Source organism: Emydura macquarii, unplaced genomic scaffold, assembly GCF_026122565.2.
Source record: "Emydura macquarii macquarii isolate MOO-44397 ecotype Brisbane River unplaced genomic scaffold, CSIRO-AGI_Emac_v2 contig_1390, whole genome shotgun sequence".
NCBI classification, from domain to species: Eukaryota; Metazoa; Chordata; order Testudines; family Chelidae; genus Emydura; species Emydura macquarii.
The window spans coordinates 10,108,337-10,128,120 of record NW_027131527.1 but is presented as its reverse complement, the minus strand read 5'-3'; the positions used below and the strand labels follow the sequence as shown (position 1 = coordinate 10,128,120).

Genomic DNA, 19,784 nt, shown 5'->3' with positions numbered 1-19,784 from the left:
GTTGTTTGGCATGATTTGTTCTTGACGAATCAGTGTTGACTGTTACTTATCACCCTATTATCCTCTAGGTGCTTACAAATCGATTGTTTAATAATTTGTTCTAGTATCTTTTCAAGTATAGAAGTCAGACTGTCTAGTCTATAACTCCCTAAGTACTTTTCATTCAACTTGGAGTGATTTCTCATATCCATTCCAATATAGGTGAGTGCACACCAGCATGTACGGTTCCCAGAACTTTTTTCCCCTTAGCAGACCCCGTAGGGCCGGCTATGGTGCCCCCCGGAGCGCTGCACGTATGTCGCACTCTCTGCAAGTGCCATTCCCCTTCTTTGAACTCTTTGTTAGTCGAAGTACCCTAGTTAGTTTTAAGTAGTTGTTAAGTAGTGTACTTAGACAAGAAGTCCCTGAGGGACTTAAGGTGGCTGGGCTATGTCCCGGCCACCTGGTTTTAAGCCCCCCTCCCCCCTTCAACCCCTCCACTCGGTACCTTAAATGCCTGGTGGAAGGGCACACAGGAAAGACAAGAATAAGATATGCAGGTCATTTAAACAGGGAGCTCAGAAGGACAGAGATATCAGGTTTAAAGCCTTGCTCTTATCACAGCGCTCCACTTGGTGTCCGAGCTGTCCAGCACCGAGCATCATCTCGGTGCAGAGCGCACCGCCAGCACCGGATTCAACTTGGCACAGAGCAGCATCCCCGGTGCCGAAGACAAGGAGAGTGCGTGGAGCGCGGACACTCTGCTGCATCGTCAGTACGGGCAGGGTCCATTGCGGAGATGCACCGGCCACAGCCCATTGAGTCCTCTCCCATGTCTGCATCTCTGAGCAGGGAACCACCCCCGACTCCTGGAAGTGGGAGAGTGCCCCTGCCGACGCCGTTGACACCGGAGGTTTTCAGGCGGCAAGAGCCTTGTTGGCCTGCCTATGCCACCTCCGCCCCCGCCCTCCACCGAGGGAGAAGGGGCCGGTGTCCTGGGGCAAGCCCGCACGGGGTCCCTCCGAAAAGCGGTGGAGATCTCTGGTACGGGGAGGAAGATCTCCCGCCAGACGGCCACCGGGGGTAGAGCGAGGATGCTCCCCCAGCAGTCGGTCCTGGGCAAGCCTGCGTGGGGTCCCCCCCCGAAGGGCAGTGGAGATCCCCAGTAAGGGGGAGGAAGATCTCCTGCCAGCCGGCCACTGGGGGTAGAGCGGTCCCCGGCACCGGAGACAGTGCAGGCCAAGGGGCGGCACCAGTCGAGGTCCGCCAGGAGGCGCCCGGATGGCTCCTGCTCCAGATCCCCGGCACCAAGGAGTTCGCCCGCACTGAGGTGGCACAGAACCTGGTCATCGTCGGAGGCCTCGGCACCGAAGGGTTCGTCCACACCGAGGTGGTGCGACGCCCGGTCGCCATTTGCAGACCCTGCACTGCGCAAGGCCCAATGCGGAACCCGGTCGCTGGAGTTAGGCGTGGCACCGCGGAGTTTGGAGCGGCACCAGTCTCGATCACAAGGGATAAGCGGCGATGCAAATGTCCTCGGTACTGAGGCTCCGGTACTGAGAGTTCTTTGGAGTGCACCTCCGTCCCTGGGCACTGCCCGCGGCGACAGAGGTGGTCCCTGCCATCCTCCATGTCGGAGGTGGCGAGAAGTCAGTCCCTGGTGTGGCACAGCACCTGGGACCAGGGACGGCCACCACACCCCTTGGTTTGGGGTCCCACAGGGGAACAGTCATCAGGACAGCTGACGCCCCCCACAAGGTGTCAAAGCAAGTGGCAGTCAGCCCGGGTTTGTCCCCGGGGTCAATGGCCTTATTGGGCCCCATGGGGCACCCAGATGGGACCAGCACCCCCAATCCACCCGGTCATCAGGGGTGCAGTCCGTGCCCCTGGCACAGCAGAAGGCCCACAGTCACCGCTCCTCGGACGAGGAGTCGGACCCCATGGACCGGACAAGGCGGTCTCCAGGGACCTTATGGCACCTCTGGAGGGTTTCAGGGCACACCATGAGCTACTCAAGAGGGTGGCTTCTAGCTTGGGGCTGGAGGCCAAATTATTGGAGGCCGTTGATACCCTCTCCAATGTGCTGGTGGCAACTGCCCCAGCGAGAGCGGCCCTACCAGTCCACGATAAGGTCCTCTAATTGTTAAGGCCCTGTGGCAAACCCCTTCCTAGGTCACCCCTACATCGAGGATGCCCGAGAAAGAGTATCATGTCCGGCCAAAGGGTTCGAGTATCTATTCACTCATGCAGGCCCGGGAATCCCAGTGGTGGGCACAGCCAATCAGTGGAACGGGCATGGCCAGCCTGGTGCCATTCCCAAGAACAAACACAACATAACTTTGTGGAATTGTGTAAAAAGAAAAAAAAAATTAAATTACCCCAGTCAGGACTGCCAACCATCCCTCCCGGAGAGAGAGCATCTTAACTTGTGGGATTGCCTAAGGCGGTTTGCTGAGGCCCTGCCCCAGGACCAGGCCGCCAACTTCACCTGATGAAGGAATCACAGTGGCTAAGGCAGCGCTCCAAATGTCCAGAGACGCTGCCGACTAGGCGGGTAAGGCCATAGCATCTGCCATTTCCATCAGGAGGTGCTCATGGCTGCAATCCTCGGGCAATCCAGGAGCAGCAGCAATCAATTCAGGACCTCCCCTGTGATGGGTCGACCCTCTTCTCTGATCGGACCGATGCGAGGCTGCACAGTCTGAAGGACTCCAGGCAACAGTTGTGGCCCCAGGTGCAGTGGCAACAAGGCCTCCACCAAGGATCTTTCAACCCTACAGAAATAGGGGGTTTAGGAGACAGAATTAGCCCCCCGGCTCGTCCTCACCCCCCAGCAGAGGCCCACCCTCGGGAAATCGTAGGAGACAGTCTTGATAGTGCGCCCAAGGGTGGCATCCCTACTGCTCTTCTGGACCCACCCCAACCTGCCCTGAACAGGTTAAGGCCCTTCTATCCCGAATGGGCATCCCCAAGGGGCTCTGGTCGTGGGAGGAAAGGTGCCTGCACATCAACGTGAAGGAGCTGAGGGCCATTCACCTAGCGTGCAGGCTGTTCCTCCGATTCCTGGCAGGCAGAGTGGTGCAGGTGCTGACAGACAACACCGCAGCTATGTTTATATAAACAGGCAGCGAGGGGTGTGCTCCTCGACTCTCTGCGAGGAAGCTACCCAGATTGTCTGTGGGGCTTTGCCATGAGGCATGACTTCCACTTGACTGCCTCTCACCCCCTGGGGTTGAGGAATGATGAGGCGGATCACTGAAAATAGACAGGGACAAGGCAGATGTCATATTCACTGCTCCAGCCTGAGGCAGCACGACTGTCTCTCCCAGGACCACGATCGTCGGTTGCACGGGGACCTGGACTCCCTGCAGTTCACAGCCTGGAGGCTCTCTAGCTGACAGAAGGAGAGAGAACCTGCGCGGTGGAGGTCCAGCAAGTCCTGCTGGGCAGCAGGAAACCTTCTACACAGGTCGTGTATCAGGCTAAGTGGAAATGGTTTACCTCTCGGGCGGAGTCCGATTTCGTCCAGTCTCTCACTCTGCAGGCAATCCTGGAGTACCTGCTCCAGCTAAAGCTCCAGGATCTGGCACTGGCCTCGCTGAAGGTTCACCTGGTGGCCATTTTGGCCTTCCATCAGTCGCTAGAGGGGAGATCCCTGTTCTCCCATCCCATGTCGGTCAGTTTCCTCAGGGGGGTGGAGAGGCTTTATCTGCAGGTCCGTGACCCAGTGCCTCCCTGGGATCTCAACCTGGTCCTCTCTAGACTCACGGGGCCCCCCTTTTAACCCATGGCTTCATGCCCCCTGCTCATGCTTTCATGGAAGGTAGCCTTCCTGGGGGCCATTACCTCAGCCAGGAGGGTCTCTGAGATTAGGGCCTTGACCTCGGAACTCCCTTATACTGTATTCTATAAGGATAAGGTGCAGTTGAGGCTGCTCCCAGCCTTCCTGCCCAGGGTAGTTTCCCAATTTCATTGTAGCCAAGATAAATCTCTCCCTGTGTTTTTCCCAAACCGCACGGTTCGGAGGAGGAGAGGAGATGGCACTCACTGGACATGAGACAAGCCCTGGCCTACTACATCGACAGGACAAAGCCACTCCGGAAATCGATGCAGCTCCTCGTCGCAGTGGTGGACCGGATGAAAGGATCACCTTTCTCCGCCCAGCGCATCTCCACATGGATCACTTCCTGCATCAAGTGCTGCTATCAGCAGGCGAATGTGTCACTTCCGAGTGTCATCACAGTGCACTCAACCAGAACTCAGGCCTCCTCTGCGGCCTTCCTGGAGAGAGTGCCCTGCAGGACATCTGCAAAGCCCCCACCTGGTCATCTGTGCACACTTTCACGTCCACTACGCCATCATTCAGCAGGCGAGAGGGGACACGGGATTCGTCAGAGCCGTACTGAGGGTAGCTCACTGGTAACTCCTACCCATCTACATGGTATGGCTATTTAATCACCTATATTGGAATGGACATGAGCAATCATTTGAAGTAGAAAACAGGTTTATTTACCAGTAACTGTTGTTCTTTGAAATGTGTTGCTCATATCCATTTCACACCCTCCCCCCGTCCCCACTGTCGGAGTTGGCAGAAAGAAGGCACTGAGGGGGCGTACGGCTGGCAGCGCCTCATGTGCCGCAGCATGCGTGCGGCACTCCAGGGGGCATCAGAGCCAGCCCTACGGGGTCTGCTAAGGGGAAAAAAGTTCCGGGAACCGTGCACACTGGCATGCACTCACTGATATTGGAATGGATATGAGCAACACATCTCGAAGAACAACAGTTACTGGTAAGTAAACCTGTTTTTCTCTTTTTAAAGATAGGTGTCTAGTCTGAATTCCTGAATAATAAAGGCCTGTTGACCTATAGATATTTGTTCAGGTGACAGTGGAGTGGGAAAATTCCACACTGTCACATTTCATATCCTATGGCTTCCACCCATCACAGTTTTTCATCAGATTTGACTTCCCTCCCCAATGCACAGTGGTAAGGTAGGCATAAAGGTCAAGGCTGATTGACCACTTAATTAACAAATCAGATATCTGATGAGATCATTTGTGTTGTTTTAATTTAGGAGTTGACTATTTTTCCAGTGAAAAGTAGATACTTGTTGATCTGGTCAACCTGGTCAATTTTAGCAGGCTTTCCATTTGCAAACATAACCTTCTTGTGCCCTGTCGTTCCCTTTTGTGATTATGATCTGCTCTGTCCAACTACTGATTTAAGACTTTGTAGCTCTGGCCTCAGTTACTCCACCCTCTTCACATGCCTGACTACAGTAGGTTTTCTCCTGATATATTTTCCTCTCTGTTAGTGCTTAAATCAGCTTGAGATCTTACTCTCATTTTCCCACATTGTGTCAGGACCTAATTCTGAAGCATCTTTGACAGGGTATTGTAATGTTTAATAGTGATTCTGTATTCCAATTTAACACCATCTACACATTTTTCAGGTCTTAGTAGGACAGGACTTCTTGGTTATACAAGCATTTATGAGCAGGGTGAAGGAATAGGCACACTGCTATTATAACTATACATTATGAGGCAAGCATTCTATGGTGGCACTAACCTGAGCTGTTTCTGATAGAAGACCATAACAAGCGTGATACGTATTTTACAGTACTGCCATTATCCATTTCTTCCCCAGCCTTATAACTGAGGTTTTGCCAGTAGAATTTTCTAGCAGCTAGTTTATATAGCATTGACAAAGGAAGATACTGTAGATAAAGGCTGTTATGTCTGTGTCCTTTTTATGTCTTCCTTACTCCAGTTCAAGCTCACAGAACCATAGCAATGCATGGCATGTTATCTAAGGAGGAAAATTCAGCATATAGTGCTTCAAATATCCTTGATCTTAAAATCAAGAATTTAGCACAAGAACAAGAGGGGATACTGAGGGGAAGGGGCGGGGGGTAGAGATCAATTGTGACATACCAGCCACAGGTTCTGAATCCTGCCATGGCCCAGGATCCTCCATTGTTTCATCAGAGGAGCTTCTTCATCTAGCTCCTTTGGGTAGAGGTGCAGAATCACATGCTTCTTGTCCGCCTTGGTTTCCAGGGCATGCTCCATGGTTTCTGTTGCCTCCTTGCCCTGGATCTTATCAGCATCCCATTCGACAAGGAGACTCATGGGGTTGAGAAGAGGTCATGATCCATTTCAGGCTCTATACCTGGAGCCAATGACAACACCCAGTAAAGCTCCTCATAGCAGGGGGAAATACAACGCACATTCCTAGAGCAACTGTTGGAGTCTTTTGCTCTGAGCAAAGTCAAAGAGGATGGTGTAGTCTGACCACGTTGATCAGCCCTTGGGTGAGGTCAGCAGGCCAGGCAGCTGCTCTTGCAACAGATCCATGTTCACCTACACTGATCTGTAAAGAGGGCAGCAGAAATAATGTGGTCAGCACAGCACAACTAGTGAACACAGGGGACAGAGACCTTTATAGATTGGATAAGGGTTAGGAAGAAAAGGGTTCGATGCATTGTGGGAATGGGGGTGGAAGAATATTGAAACTAAAAAGCTGGTACATTTCTTTTACCCCTGTCCACACTGCACGCTGGCATGGATATTGGGCTATGCCACAGCCTCAGGAGTGTACTTACCCACACGCCTATGGTGTGTGAGCTTACTCATTCTCTATTCACCTTCAGACGTATTTCTGGGTAGAGATAATAGGGGGATTATGGTACAACCACAGAAATGAAGACATATACAGTCACTAGTGTAAAGGTACCCCTAAACATCACCATTTTCAGTTTGTTCATTGTTTGAAATATATGGGGAGGTAGATGAGAGTGGATCATAAGAGAAGAGTCTTTTGTTGGTTTTAAAGAGTGTTATTTAAACATGCCTGACCAACCTGATTGCTTTCTATGAAGAGGTGACTGGCTCTGTGGATGTGGGGAAAGCAGTGGACATGATATACCTTGACTTTAGCAAAGTTTTTGATATGGTCTCTCACAGTATTCTTATCAGCAAGTTAAAGAAGTATGAGTTGGATGAATGGACTATAAAATGGATAGAGAACTGGCTAGAGCATAGGGCTCAACAAGTAGTGATCAATGGCTCCATGTCTAGCTGGCAGCCGGTCACAAGCAGAGTGCCCCAGGGATCGGTGCTGGGGCCGGTTTTGTTCAACATCTTCATTAATGATCTAGAGGATGGGGTAGATTGCACCCTCAGCAAGTTTGCAGATAACACTAAGCTGGGGGGAGTGGTAGATACCCTGGAATGTAGGGATAGGATACAGAAGGACCTAAACAAACTGGAGGATTGGGGCAAAAGAAATCTGATGAGATTCAGCAAGGACAAGTGCAGAGTCCTGCACTTTGGACGGAAGAATCCTATACACAGCTACAGACTGGGGACCGATGAGCTAGGCAGCAGTTCTGCAGAAAAGGACCTGGGGTTACAGTGGATAAGAAGCTGGATATGAGTCAGCAGTGTGCCCTGGTTGCCAAGAAGGCTAATAGCATATTGGGCTGCATTAGTAGGAGCATTGCCAGCAGATCGCGGGAAGTGATTATTCCTCGCTATTCAGCATTGGTGAGGCCGCATTTGGAGTATTGTGTCCCGTTTTGGGTCCCCCACTACAAAAAGGATGTGGACAAGTTGGAGAGAGTCCAGCGAAGGGCAACAAAAATGATTAGGGGGCTGGAGCACAAGATTTTTGAGGAGAGGCTAAGGGAACTAGGCTTGTTTAGTCTGCAGAAGAGAAGAATGAGGGGAGATTTGATAGCAGCCTTTAACTACCTGAAAGGAGGTTCCAGGGAGGATGGAGCTAGGCTGTTCTCAGTGGTGGCAGATGACAGAACAAGGAGCAACGGTCTCAAATTGCAGTGGGAGAGATCTAGGTTGACATTAGGAAAAAGTGTTTCACTAGGAGGGTGGTGAAGCACTGGAATGGGTAACCTAGAGAGGTGGTGGAATCTCCATCTTTAGAGGTTTTTAAACTGCGGCTTGACAAAGCCCTGGCTGGGATTATTTAGCTGAGGTTAGTCCTGCTTTGAGCAGGGAGTTGGACTAGACGACCTCCTGAGGTCCCTTCCAACTCTATGATTCTATGATTCATTCACATGAGTGAAAAATGCATTTATCTTGTTTGTGTAGCACATTGCAACTCAATTCATAAGGCTTGATTGTGCCGGGTCCTTGCAAAAGCATGAAGGGGGAGGGGGCCTGTTCTTATGCAGGAGCCAGGTGCAAATGAAATGCCTTTCTAAGCACAGGGACTGCTTCCTACCAGAACCCCCTGAGGCAATGGTCACCTGAAAATGTGCAGGAAAGAAGCAGGGCCATGCTCTTCACGTACACAAAGGCATACACTGGTTTACATGGAAGGAAGAGCTTACTGCATCCTTCTAAAGAATGGCACAAAAGATGAGCTACATGTGTTCACTGGAGAGCACAGTATTATCTTGCCTATGCAGACCTGTGACTTCATGGCAAAAACTGGCCCTTGGTCACAATAAGACAAATTTTCTGCTCCCATTCAGGCACCAAAATAAGTGGTCGTATTTTCAGATGTGTGTGACGTTCTTTTGAAAATTTGGACATAAATGTCACAAGTGGTGCTGCTGGGAATGAGCCCCACATTGCTAAGTGCAGAGAAAAGTTGTGTTTGATGTTGTCACGGTGCCTGAAGTAACTGTATTTCTGATTTCCTCTTGGCCTCATTGATAGCACCTCAGTTAGGTCTCAGGCCTTTAGCAGTCACTTTCTCGGGGCGGAGTCCTGGGACACTTTCCTTCTAGACCATGAAGTTAGACTGCAATTCTTCCGGCAACCCATTGTGCTCACCTCAGCAGATTTGACTTTAGTTCAGTGACCAGCCTGCTGTCATTAAGGCAAACTACTATTTATTCAGGAGAAAAGCATTACAGAAAATACCTTGACAACAATAAACAGTTTATATGTATTTCTAGCTTACCAGGTGTCACTCATTTGCACATTGAGACCTTGGGTAAAGTCCTTCAGGCCTTTTCCACGGGGACTGATCCTCTTGGCCACCATTTCATGCTAGTTTTTGGATCAGGAGAGGGTGACAGCGACACCCTTTCTTCCCCTCCGGCCTTCCTCTCATTCAGCTAGGTCACTTTATACAGTTTTTCAGTCCTTTTTTTGCTGATCTTGTCCAACCAGATAAAATCAGTTTATGCATTTTTTGCCAGGGACAGAGACAGGGGAATGTGATGAGAAGTCTCCAGAGTTCTTTACTGGTATACCACTTTGCATGAATATGCCCCAGTGACTTCAGTTCCAGCAGGAAACTCTACCTAGCTCAGACAATTGATTTCAAACATACAAAGTTGATACAATGATTTTGGAATATCCCATGATTCTATAGGGAAAAAGGAGAGAGGGACCGAGCTAATGACGTAGCTTCTCATAGAGCAAGTTTAACTAAACAATATCTTTATTTATTCTATAACTATGGTGAAAGCATAAGGGAGCCAGAGAGAGAGATTTGATCCAGATAAGAGACTGAGCATTAAATCAGCAATGTAATATCTGGATAGTAGAATCTTCCTGAGAGAAAAAAAATAAGAGGTAGACAGGACTGGTAGAGAATAACACTGATAGGAAAATGGCTTTAAATAAGAGTACTTGGCAATATACAGTCTAATACCAAAGTGTTGTATTAAAGGATTTAATTATTGTTATGGATGTTTAAAATTGGATTTTATTTTAATATTGTTTTGCTCACAGTCACATTACAGCTGTGTGAAGAATTCTCCAAACAGAGAAAAACAGGCACATTTCGCTTTTTTGCCTATTTAGTTTAAAGGGAAAAATCAAGAGTCTCGCCAAGCTGTTTTTATATGCAGTATAGTTGTAGCTGTTTCAGTCCCAGGATATTAGGAATACTGGGTGGGTGCGGTAATATTTTTTATTGCACCACCTTCTGTTGGCGAGACAGACAAGCTTTTGAGCCACATAGAACTAACTCTTCATTAGGTCAGGGAAAGATACACCCAGCGTCACAGCTAAATGCAAAGTGGCACAGATTATTTAGCATAAGTAGTTAGCATATATTGTAAGGGACCATCCAAAGTAGAGTAGCCTGTTAACACCTCTGCAGTCACAGGACAAAAAGGGAGTTAATGGGTTACAGATTGTTGTAAATAATATTCAGTCCATGATTTTTAGTGTGGCGCAGCATAATGAATATAAGCTCCTAGGCTTGTCTTTTGAAAGTGTTGTGCAGGTTTCCTTTGAGGATGAAAACTGAAAGGTCAGATATAGAGCGATCGCTTCATGAAAAGTGTTCACCCACAGGGTAACAGGATGTTTTAGTCTTTTTTCATTTTCTTGCCTTAAGCTAAACATACTTCTTGATATTTTTTTTTCCTAAAACATCTCTCTTACCTGCACTAATCCCACAAGTTTTATTGGCTAGGTCTGCTGAGGTCTCCTAAGTGCCTATGGAACTGATCCTGATTAAATACAACCCCCACAGATGGCTTTTTTGTTATAACAAAATGTAATTTGTTTTGCCTTTTTCAAGAAAGCTTCAAGAAGCCAAAGTCTGTTAATATGGGAAAAGGCTCTTTGCATAGATGATCTCCAGTATTAATTGGTATAGATAAAACAGTTGGATAATGAATTGCTAATTACAGCTGGTTGAAATAGTAGTATCTTGGCCTGCAATGTGAGCGAGACAGTCAAGTCTCTACTCTGCCTGATTTTGAGCTGAGTCTTTCATTCCAGATGATTCTGAATCAATCAGAGAAGGGACTTAAAACTGGGTCACCTACATCCCAGGCCACTACCCTCACCACCAGGCTTGGAGTATCAAATTCACTCCATCATCTCCTCATGTGAATGAAAACAAAGTTGAAAAAAGAAGCTGCAAAATGGAATTGTCATGATCTGGTCAGCTCTATTGCTAACACAGCCTTGAAAAATTATCATGAAAATGTACCAGCCCAGGCATTAAAAGCTATTCACTCATCCTTACCATGAGGATGCTGGTAATGAAGACACTAATGATATTTCACTTGTGTGTCAGCAAAAGATATTTGCCTTAGGAAGTGTATAAGAAAATATTTGGAAAGCTGTATTAAGTCCCTGCAAGTCATTGGATGCCTTCTGCTCAGAACTGCCCAAGATACATTTTCATGGCACCTCTCTGAGTAAAACATACAGGTTTAACATTACCTGTTTTCTCATGTGTTTTAGCCCAGTACCTTTCAGATCAGTCATAGCCATAAAAAACCAGTCCCACTCACCAGACCTTCAGAGAGAAAGTTAGGTTCACTGCCTTTAGAGAGACAGTAAACCACTCCAACCTGTTAGCCTTCTAGAAGCACACACTTTACTGAATTTGCACAGTGCTGGTGATTTATTATGAAAGCAAACTAATTAATTAGCAAAACAGCCTGGGTTAAGTAGTAGTAAGTAAAAGAAGATAATGATAGAGATTATTACAGGCTTAATCTAAAACTTAATATAGCAAGACACAGCCTTTATTTAAGGTGCTTTCTCTCACCCACAGTCTCCTTTCCAGCTTTGCCAGGACCCATCACAGAGATCAAATTGCTTGGTCTTGGTTCTTTTGGGGTTTTTTTGGTCTCCTAAAGTGAAGGATAACTAATCTCTGAGCTTTATATTCCCATTTTACAAATCCAGAAGGCCTCTTGGGGACTCAGTCCTCTGTGACTCTCTGGGGTGCAGGAGCCATGTGAATTCTCTGTCTCTGGAGTTCAGGTACAGGATAATCCCTGCTGGCTCATCTCCATAGCTTCGTTTATGGCTAATATATATATTGAGGTAAACTCACATGCCTTTCTCGAGGACTAACCTGTTTATCACCTCTACCCAGTCTGTCTTGTTTTACGCATGCTGCAGTAACATCATACAGAGGGAGTTCATAACGTCACATGTAGCATTAACTCATGCATGCTACAATGATATTAAGAAACAACATGGTATTAGAATTCAAATGATACCACACAAAGCATATTTTTACAGATATCATAGCAGTAATATGAAGGTTGTGAATACCGGAATGCCTGTGGTTACATATGTCTTTATGATATAGTAACAAAAAAAGGAAGTGGAATTTAGATCTGTTTGCGCTTTGCAGTGGCGTCATATTATTCTACCACAGGAAGGCTACAGTCGACCTTTCATCTTGCTATTGCATCTGGAACATTAGCGTCATTTCTGAGCAGCTCATTACTAGAAAGTTGCTGATAAACTGAAGAGCGTTAAGTGAAAAACAACTAAAATGGTTACATTTTCTACTTTAGAAAAGCTGTAGGTCCGCCTCATGTAAAGATCATGCCTGGGTTTAAATTTACACACACAAGTAGTCCCATTGGCTTTAAAGGACTGTCTCATTTGTGTAAAGTTATGTACATACACTGGTGTTTGTTTGAACAGGGCCTGAGAGAGAAATATGTATAGCTTGGCTATAAAACAAGAGGAAATATGAGAACAGATTTTTATACTTGAAGTGTGTAAATGCTAAGGACCAGATTCTGCCATCCTTCTCACCTTGAATAGTATCTCCCTCCACAAGTAGGCCAAGTGAATTCATTACATCTACATAAAGTGATTAAGGGTGCCAGAATCTGGCCATAGAAAGGAAAAAAAAAGTTATTGAAGTTTGTACAAGGGATAAGAAAAGAACTTGGACTAATGAAATGAAGTTGAGAGAAAAAATATAGGCTAAATATCAGGAAAAACTTCCTGACAGTGAAATGTATTACCCTGTGGCACAATCTCCTAAGGGAAGTGGTTTGTCACACTTAAAACAAGACAGACAAAATCCTAGTAAGTGCAAAACTCGTTAGAGTCCTGCACTTGCTGCGGGATGGATTAGATGATTTAAAAAGTCTTTTCCCTCCTAGGTAATGTGATTCACTGGTGTCAAGTGGTTAATCTGGGAGGGTGGCATTGTGAGTGAGTTATTCTGGCATTAGGTTACCTTGAGCCCAGTCAACTCAGTGCATGCACAGATGCATATATTAAATTGAAGTGCAGTGTGCATTGGAGTACATAAGAGGCGGGTGATTCACCAATCACCATAAAATTAGAGTTCACCTTAGACCACCGTGACCTCAGGGATTAAGGGTAACACATCAAATATTTTTTTAGGGGTTTAATGGCTGAGATCACAAAAGGGCAGAAACTGAGCCCAGTATATATGGTTTCCCAATGCAATGAAACCTGATTTAATGTTTTAAAGATTTTGATTTCCCCAAGGGTAGAAGGTGAAAAAAAGCTACTTTTTTCCTTCTGTGGAAAGCTGCATGACATATTCTGGGCCCTCCCACTACAGTTTGTACAGGTCTCTTCTCTTCATTTGTCTCTGCTGTGAGTATGTGAAGCATTGTCACTATTTATTCATAGATTCCATTCTTAAGCATTTGTGTTGCGATCCAGTTGTGGTTTATGGACTATATCTAACATCCTCCACTGTAGACAGCAGTGTGACCTGTCAGTTCTCAGAGAATGTTGGTACAGAGGCATATCAACACTTGCCACCTCCAGCTACTCAGTGGGACAGTAGTATGCTTCCTTCCACCTCCTGACTTGTACAGTCCCCCTAGATATCTCTATCATAGTTGTGTTGAGGGGATGCAGAGAACGGGGTGAAGACCTTATTGGGATGGAACTGCCCTATTCCTCATAACCAGATCCTAGGAGAGAGAAGGAAATTTCTAATTCATACATCTATGGCCGCACCTTTCCACACAATCTCTTTTAAAATAAGAAGGGCATTGTATTTACATCCTCAGCAGTTACCAAAGAAAACTACAAAACCATCATTGACTATTCACTCTCCCTTCTCTTCCACTGTTAGTTACATTCAGTTTTTATCTTTCATCTTTTATTGGCTTATAAATTCTTCAGGAGAGACACGTCTTCCTCTGTTTGTACAAACCCTGGCCCTGATTGTGGCCCCTGCATGTTGCCATACTATAACTAAAAATAATGAAGAACCAATTAATAGAGCAAAACCTTGGGGACGGAGTGGGGGAGGGACCCTTTAATGGCCACTTGTGAAAACATGAAACAAAGGGAAAATTCAGGAAAGTCAAATAAAGGTTAAGGTGAAGTTAAATTACTGGGACTTTTACATGATGAATCATATTTGCTGGTTTTCTGTTTTTTCTTTGAATTACAGCATTTTTCATTTATAACTTAAATCAATTCACTAAATAGTTTTTCCATAATAACAAAATTGCTTTTGTAGAGAAGTACAAATGGAAATAATTCAAAATCTATGTCATTGTAGCTTTCTTCAGATATGGTCTGGATAGCTGGGAATAATAAGTAACTGTAGTTTCTAAAATATTATTTTTGTTAAGGGATCAATAAGTAGTTCCTTGCCAAACAATACATTTAATTAACAACACAAGTAAAGATTAATCATTATATGTCAGAGTCTATTATCATCATCATTTAGGTATTTTTACTGCATATGATTTTTTTCATTAGTATGTTTGAGGATAAATGAAAAAAATTACTACAATGGTTTGGCTTATTTTAGTATACTAAAAATGTTGACTCTAAGCAAAATGGTTTATGATGCCCATTATCTGTACTTTGAAATAAGTTATTAAGGTAACCATTGTCCAGTGTTTTGCAGACCTTAAAAATTAATGCATAGTTTAAGTTCTCTATAGATTCTTGAAAACAGTTCAACTAAATGGCTTTCCATGAAACCAAGTAGAAAAGCAAAGTCTGTTTGGATAAATTCCATTTAACTTAGGCACTCTGTACATTGTGCTTTGATATATATATATATATATGTGAAGAATAATGTAATAGTAAATAAGGTTTATTTTAAGTTAAAGGAAGAAACATGCATATTTCAATATTAAATATGCTGAGGAATAACTTAGAGATCAAATATAATGGTGATGGGAGCCAAATAACTGCTTTCAGTATCACTGCTAATACTAATTTGTCTTCTTTGGACAATTTGCACCTAGGTCCTACAGTTTAAAAAAGCAGCTGACACAACTTTTATAATCACACTTCTCTTCACAGGAAAGGTGACCCTCAAAGTGTTCTGAGTAAATCTTACCGAATAACTTGTAAGAACTAATTTTGGGGCAGGGGCTGTCTTTTTGTTCTGTGTTTGTACAGCACATCATATAATGGGGTCCTGGTACTCATAGGCACTACAATAATAATAACAACAAAATGCATTCTCCTTGCTGTCATGCATCTTACAGTTTTCTCAAAGCTAAAACTGTTCTTCAAATCATCTGTGAGTTTGTCAGTCTGTAGATTATTTTTGAAGTAACAGAGGTATTTGATATCTGAAATTTGAGCTGTGTTGGTTAGTTTTGACTGGAACATAGTCCACATGATATTATTACTGTTCCCTGACTGGATAAGCATAATTCTTAGATTTAAGTGTCCAGAGCAAATATCCACATTTACTGTTTCAAAATGTACCTTAAATTCAGTGCTTCTGCAAATATTTTACTAAACTCACTCACTAGAATACTCATGGAAAATGAATGCAAAAGTGATTTGAACACAGAAAGCACATTTAGTTTTTTACCTGAAAAAATTGTCACAACATTTTTTGATGTACTTGTTCTTCTCTAATTCTGAGGTTTGGATAAATGTCCACACCTTTTGTATGCTTATCTGAAAATAATACATCCTCTTTAGGTTGGAAATCTCATATAATCAAGGTTTTAGTTTGGGTGTTTCTGTTTGTGCAATTTTCTAGTACTTACTGTTTGACCGGTCCAAAAGTAGTAATAGTGAAATACTGTGTGACACTATTCTGATGTTTCCACTTCCAGCTGAAGCCATGAAGTACAGGATTGTGGGGCATAAAAGAAATCATGCTGATTGAACCTCTAATAAGATTTTATTTTAATTCTGAAGTAGTTGTTTTATTTAATCTTTTTTTCCATCCCTATTTTTCCATAGATACTATATTCAGATATACCATATAATGTAATAAACTTTGTTTCATTTTAAGGGGTAGAGGCCCACTAAAGAATACGTCTGATGTGATTTATGCAGCAAAAATGATTTCAGAGTCAGGTTCCAGGATGGATATGCTGGCACGACTGATTGCCAACCAGGTATGTCACTTAAAGATTAGTGCTGTGGTTTATTAAAACTAAATCATCTCCATATTCAATCAAGCCAAAGGACCTCCAGCACACTAAAAGGTCACTTTGCAAAAGTACTCAAGACATGTCTGGATCTGCCTTTCCTGTTCTCTCTCCCTCACTCCCTGGCAGTGACCACTTCTCCCATGGATCTTTGGGTCCCAGGTTTTATAGATTCTGCCTTAATTCACCTCTGAATGTGTGTGTATTGGTTCTTTAAACCTAAGTGCAACCCCTGTTGCTAAACTAAAAGAAAACGCAAAGCTTTGGCTACGTGGCAAAGCATATTTATTAAGATCCCCATTGACTTCAACAACTATTGAAGGCAGATGGGCCTTAATACAAATATTCTACAGTATAATCAAAGCTTCTCCCTCTGTTTGTCTAAACAATAGTGCTGAGGAGTTTGGGTACTCACAGGGACTGCATAGCATTCTAATTCTAGTGAGACAGAGTTCACATCACACTAGGTTAATGTAACAGGACTGTTCAGACCAGGGGTTCCTTAAAAATGGGCAGTCCTGTTAGCAATCACCACCAAGTGGTCTTGGCTGCCCAGGGTAGATGTCTATTATGACACCCTCTGCAGGGCATAGTGCTGAAAAGGAGGGAATTCATGCAGTTTGGACTGAAGTCAAACTATGTGACAGTAGGAGAAAAGTTATAGGGCCAAAAATAAACTCTAAACTTTAATTTTTTTGTTTCACCTATTTTTGTGTCATCAAAGCTCTAAATTAATGCTGTATGCTCCTCTGGCGCACCATTTTTCAAATAATTGTTCAAAATATGATTATTAGCATGAATTTATGAACACATATTTCTTCCAACTATGCTTCTGTTCACCACATCCTATACAGTTGAGAAAACTGCAGCCTGAACTGAGAATAAGCTAAATCATTTTTATTTGTTGTCACATCTAATATTGTCATTTAGTTGGACATCAGTTTGCTTCACAATCCTCCTGTAGCCCAAATCTATTAGTCTGACTGCCTTTGCAGTTAACAGAACAACAGTAATGTAGGATAGTGTTTTCAGTATCCAAAACCTTTACTTTGTTTCCTTCATCTAGCTTCAAAAGCGAGAAATAAACTGAAATAAGCAATTGCTGTGTAATGAGGAGTTGTAGCTGTTTGACCTTCTGCAGTTAATAAAGAACAGTAGTTTCAAATGAATGATTTTGGTTCAGGCTGCATGTAGTTTCAGAGAATCAAAATTGAGAATTGTGAACTGCTTGACTTAGTTCATGTTGTTTTTCAGCTGGAAAAATATCCTATGAATTACATTAACAGAATCTTCCAGGTTCTCCATTTGAACAATACCTTTGGTAGTTACTGTTCCCCACTTTAAAAAACCCACACTTCTCTTGTTCTGTTTAAAGAAATGTGACAGTACCGGACAATTAGCATAATTCAGTTACATTGTAACCCATTTTTATTGTACTTCAAGATGATTCAATGTTAACAACTCTTAACATACTCAATAGATCAGCAATACAAACACAGACAAATTAGTCACAAAGAAATAATTAGCAAACATTAGTTAACATAAGATTGTTCTAAATCACTTGTCTAATTTGTGAGCTGAAAGTTATATGGCAACATATAGCAGTCAATACATCTCTCTTATCGAATGTGCTAGAGATTAAAGTCATCATTGCAGATGACCTCAATATTGTATAAAATTCAAATTTATATAATTGTTGTGCTCTGAAATCAAGGAGTTAAGGCCAAACATTATCTTTATAGTTAGGCAATCTCCTCATTAAGATACTTTTAGAATAGTTTTTTTATATGCATTTGTAAGATCAACAATAGATTCTTTAAAATGATTATCTGATCAATAAGAGACAGTCAGAAGTGTTAAATGTAAAATGTTACATTAAACAAATATTTTAAATGTATGTATATCTAATGAGAACATATTGAAAACTACTATTGTGATACATAGCATTCATCACTAAGCCCAGTTCAAGTGCAAAGGAAGTGACATTTATTTCTTTGGTAAAGAGGTGAAATCAAAACCCAATACACTTATGGCCAAGTTTCCTGCAGAATAATTTGTATTGATCTTTTGTGCTACTGCTCTGCCAGTGGCTAATGGAAATACTTTTTCACCTTGATTGTCCATAGAGGTTTCATTGTATTCACAACTATTGCATCACTTATCAAGCCATTTTGAGGCTCTTACATGGATATTATTTCTATAAACCTCCCATCTCCTCCCCCCATCCACCAATCTTCTAGTTGAATTTAGGATCCCATTGACTTCAATAGATACAGGCTCAAACCCTTTATTTGCAGTTTTGTTGTAGCTGTGTGATCCCAGAATATCAAAAAGACAAGGTGGGTGAGATAATGTCTTTTATTGGACCAACTTCTGTTGATGAAAGAAACACACTTTCAGGCTACACGGAGTTCTTATTCTCATCTCTCTAATCAAACCCTTTGTAGTTTGCCACTATATCTAGCTGAAACTTATTTCTCAGTGTGAGAAATTAAACTAGTAACGATCAGTTTTTCTCTAGGATGATAAATGCCAGGAACATAGTAATTGCCATACTAGATCAGACCTTTGGTCCATCTAGCCTAGTACTCAACGGTGGCCAGCAGTAGATGCTTCAGAGGGATGCGTCGGAAACCCCTAATGGAATAACCTGCCCAGAAGAGAAGTTTCTTTCTAACATCTATTAATAATTGACTGCTTAACCTCTGAACATGAGAGTTTATATTCCTTGTATTATTTTATCATGTTTAATGTAACTCAGATTATTCTCATTACCTATATAAATGTCTCATCCTTTTTTTAAAATTTCATTAAGCTCTTGGCTCATTCATATCTTTTAGTAATGAGTTCCACAGGATTGAGTTGTGTAAAATATTTTTGTTACTTTTGAATTTTTTACCTTAGTTTCATTGGCTAGTCCATTTTTTATTTTATTATGAGAAAAGATTAATGACCTTCCCCCTGACATTCGTTATTGTATAGATCTCTATTATCCCCCGTAACTATTCATCTTCTCACTAAACAAAACTAATGTTTCCAATCTCTCCTTATTTGGAAGTTTTCCGTGCTTCTAATCATATGTGTTGTCTATCTCTGGAACCCTTCTATTTCTGATATATTGTTTTCAGATGGGATAAGTAGAACTAAGCAGAACACTCTAGGTGAAGTCTTAACAACAAATAATATAATGGCATTATAATATTCTCAGTAGTATTTTCTAACCTATACTTTATAAATCCTAACATTTTTATTTGACTTCCATGGCACACTTTGCAGAGCTTTCCCTGAATCTTCCCCAGTGAAACCTAGGCTTCTTTTCAGAGTGATTACAGTTAAGTTAGAACCCAGTAATGTGTAACAGTAATTCAAATTATTCCCTCAAATGGGTATTTGTCAACACTGACATTATGCTGACCATTTTCCTAGCTTCGTTATGTGTCTCAAGAGTTTCCAACATTCTTCTCTATGCTTATCTAATCTAATAATGTTGTGCCATCTGTAATTTTTGCCACCTCACTGTTCTTCCTATCTATCTATCTATATATATATAGTGAATTTTAAATACCATTGACTCTGCCCTGAAGACTTATATGATCAATGATTTACTTCTATGTGAAGTCAATGAAAAATTATACCAAAGTCTCATCTGCCCATCTCTGGAATCTGCCCACGTGGAAATAAATATCACAGGTTATTTTAGAAA

The 19,784-nt window shown here is 43.0% G+C and overlaps 1 protein-coding gene across 6 annotated transcripts in view; it reads left to right on the top strand.

Annotated features, from left to right (window-relative positions):
- The window catches only part of CTNNA3 (catenin alpha 3), an 813,634-nt gene that overhangs the window by 775,085 nt on the left and 18,765 nt on the right, over positions 1-19,784 (top strand). For all 6 annotated transcript variants that reach the window (XM_067552599.1, XM_067552600.1, XM_067552601.1 and 3 more), the window contains one exon: positions 15,943-16,048. In XM_067552599.1, the coding sequence (XP_067408700.1) occupies positions 15,943-16,048 (106 nt within the window). The remainder of the gene's footprint in view (positions 1-15,942; positions 16,049-19,784) is intronic.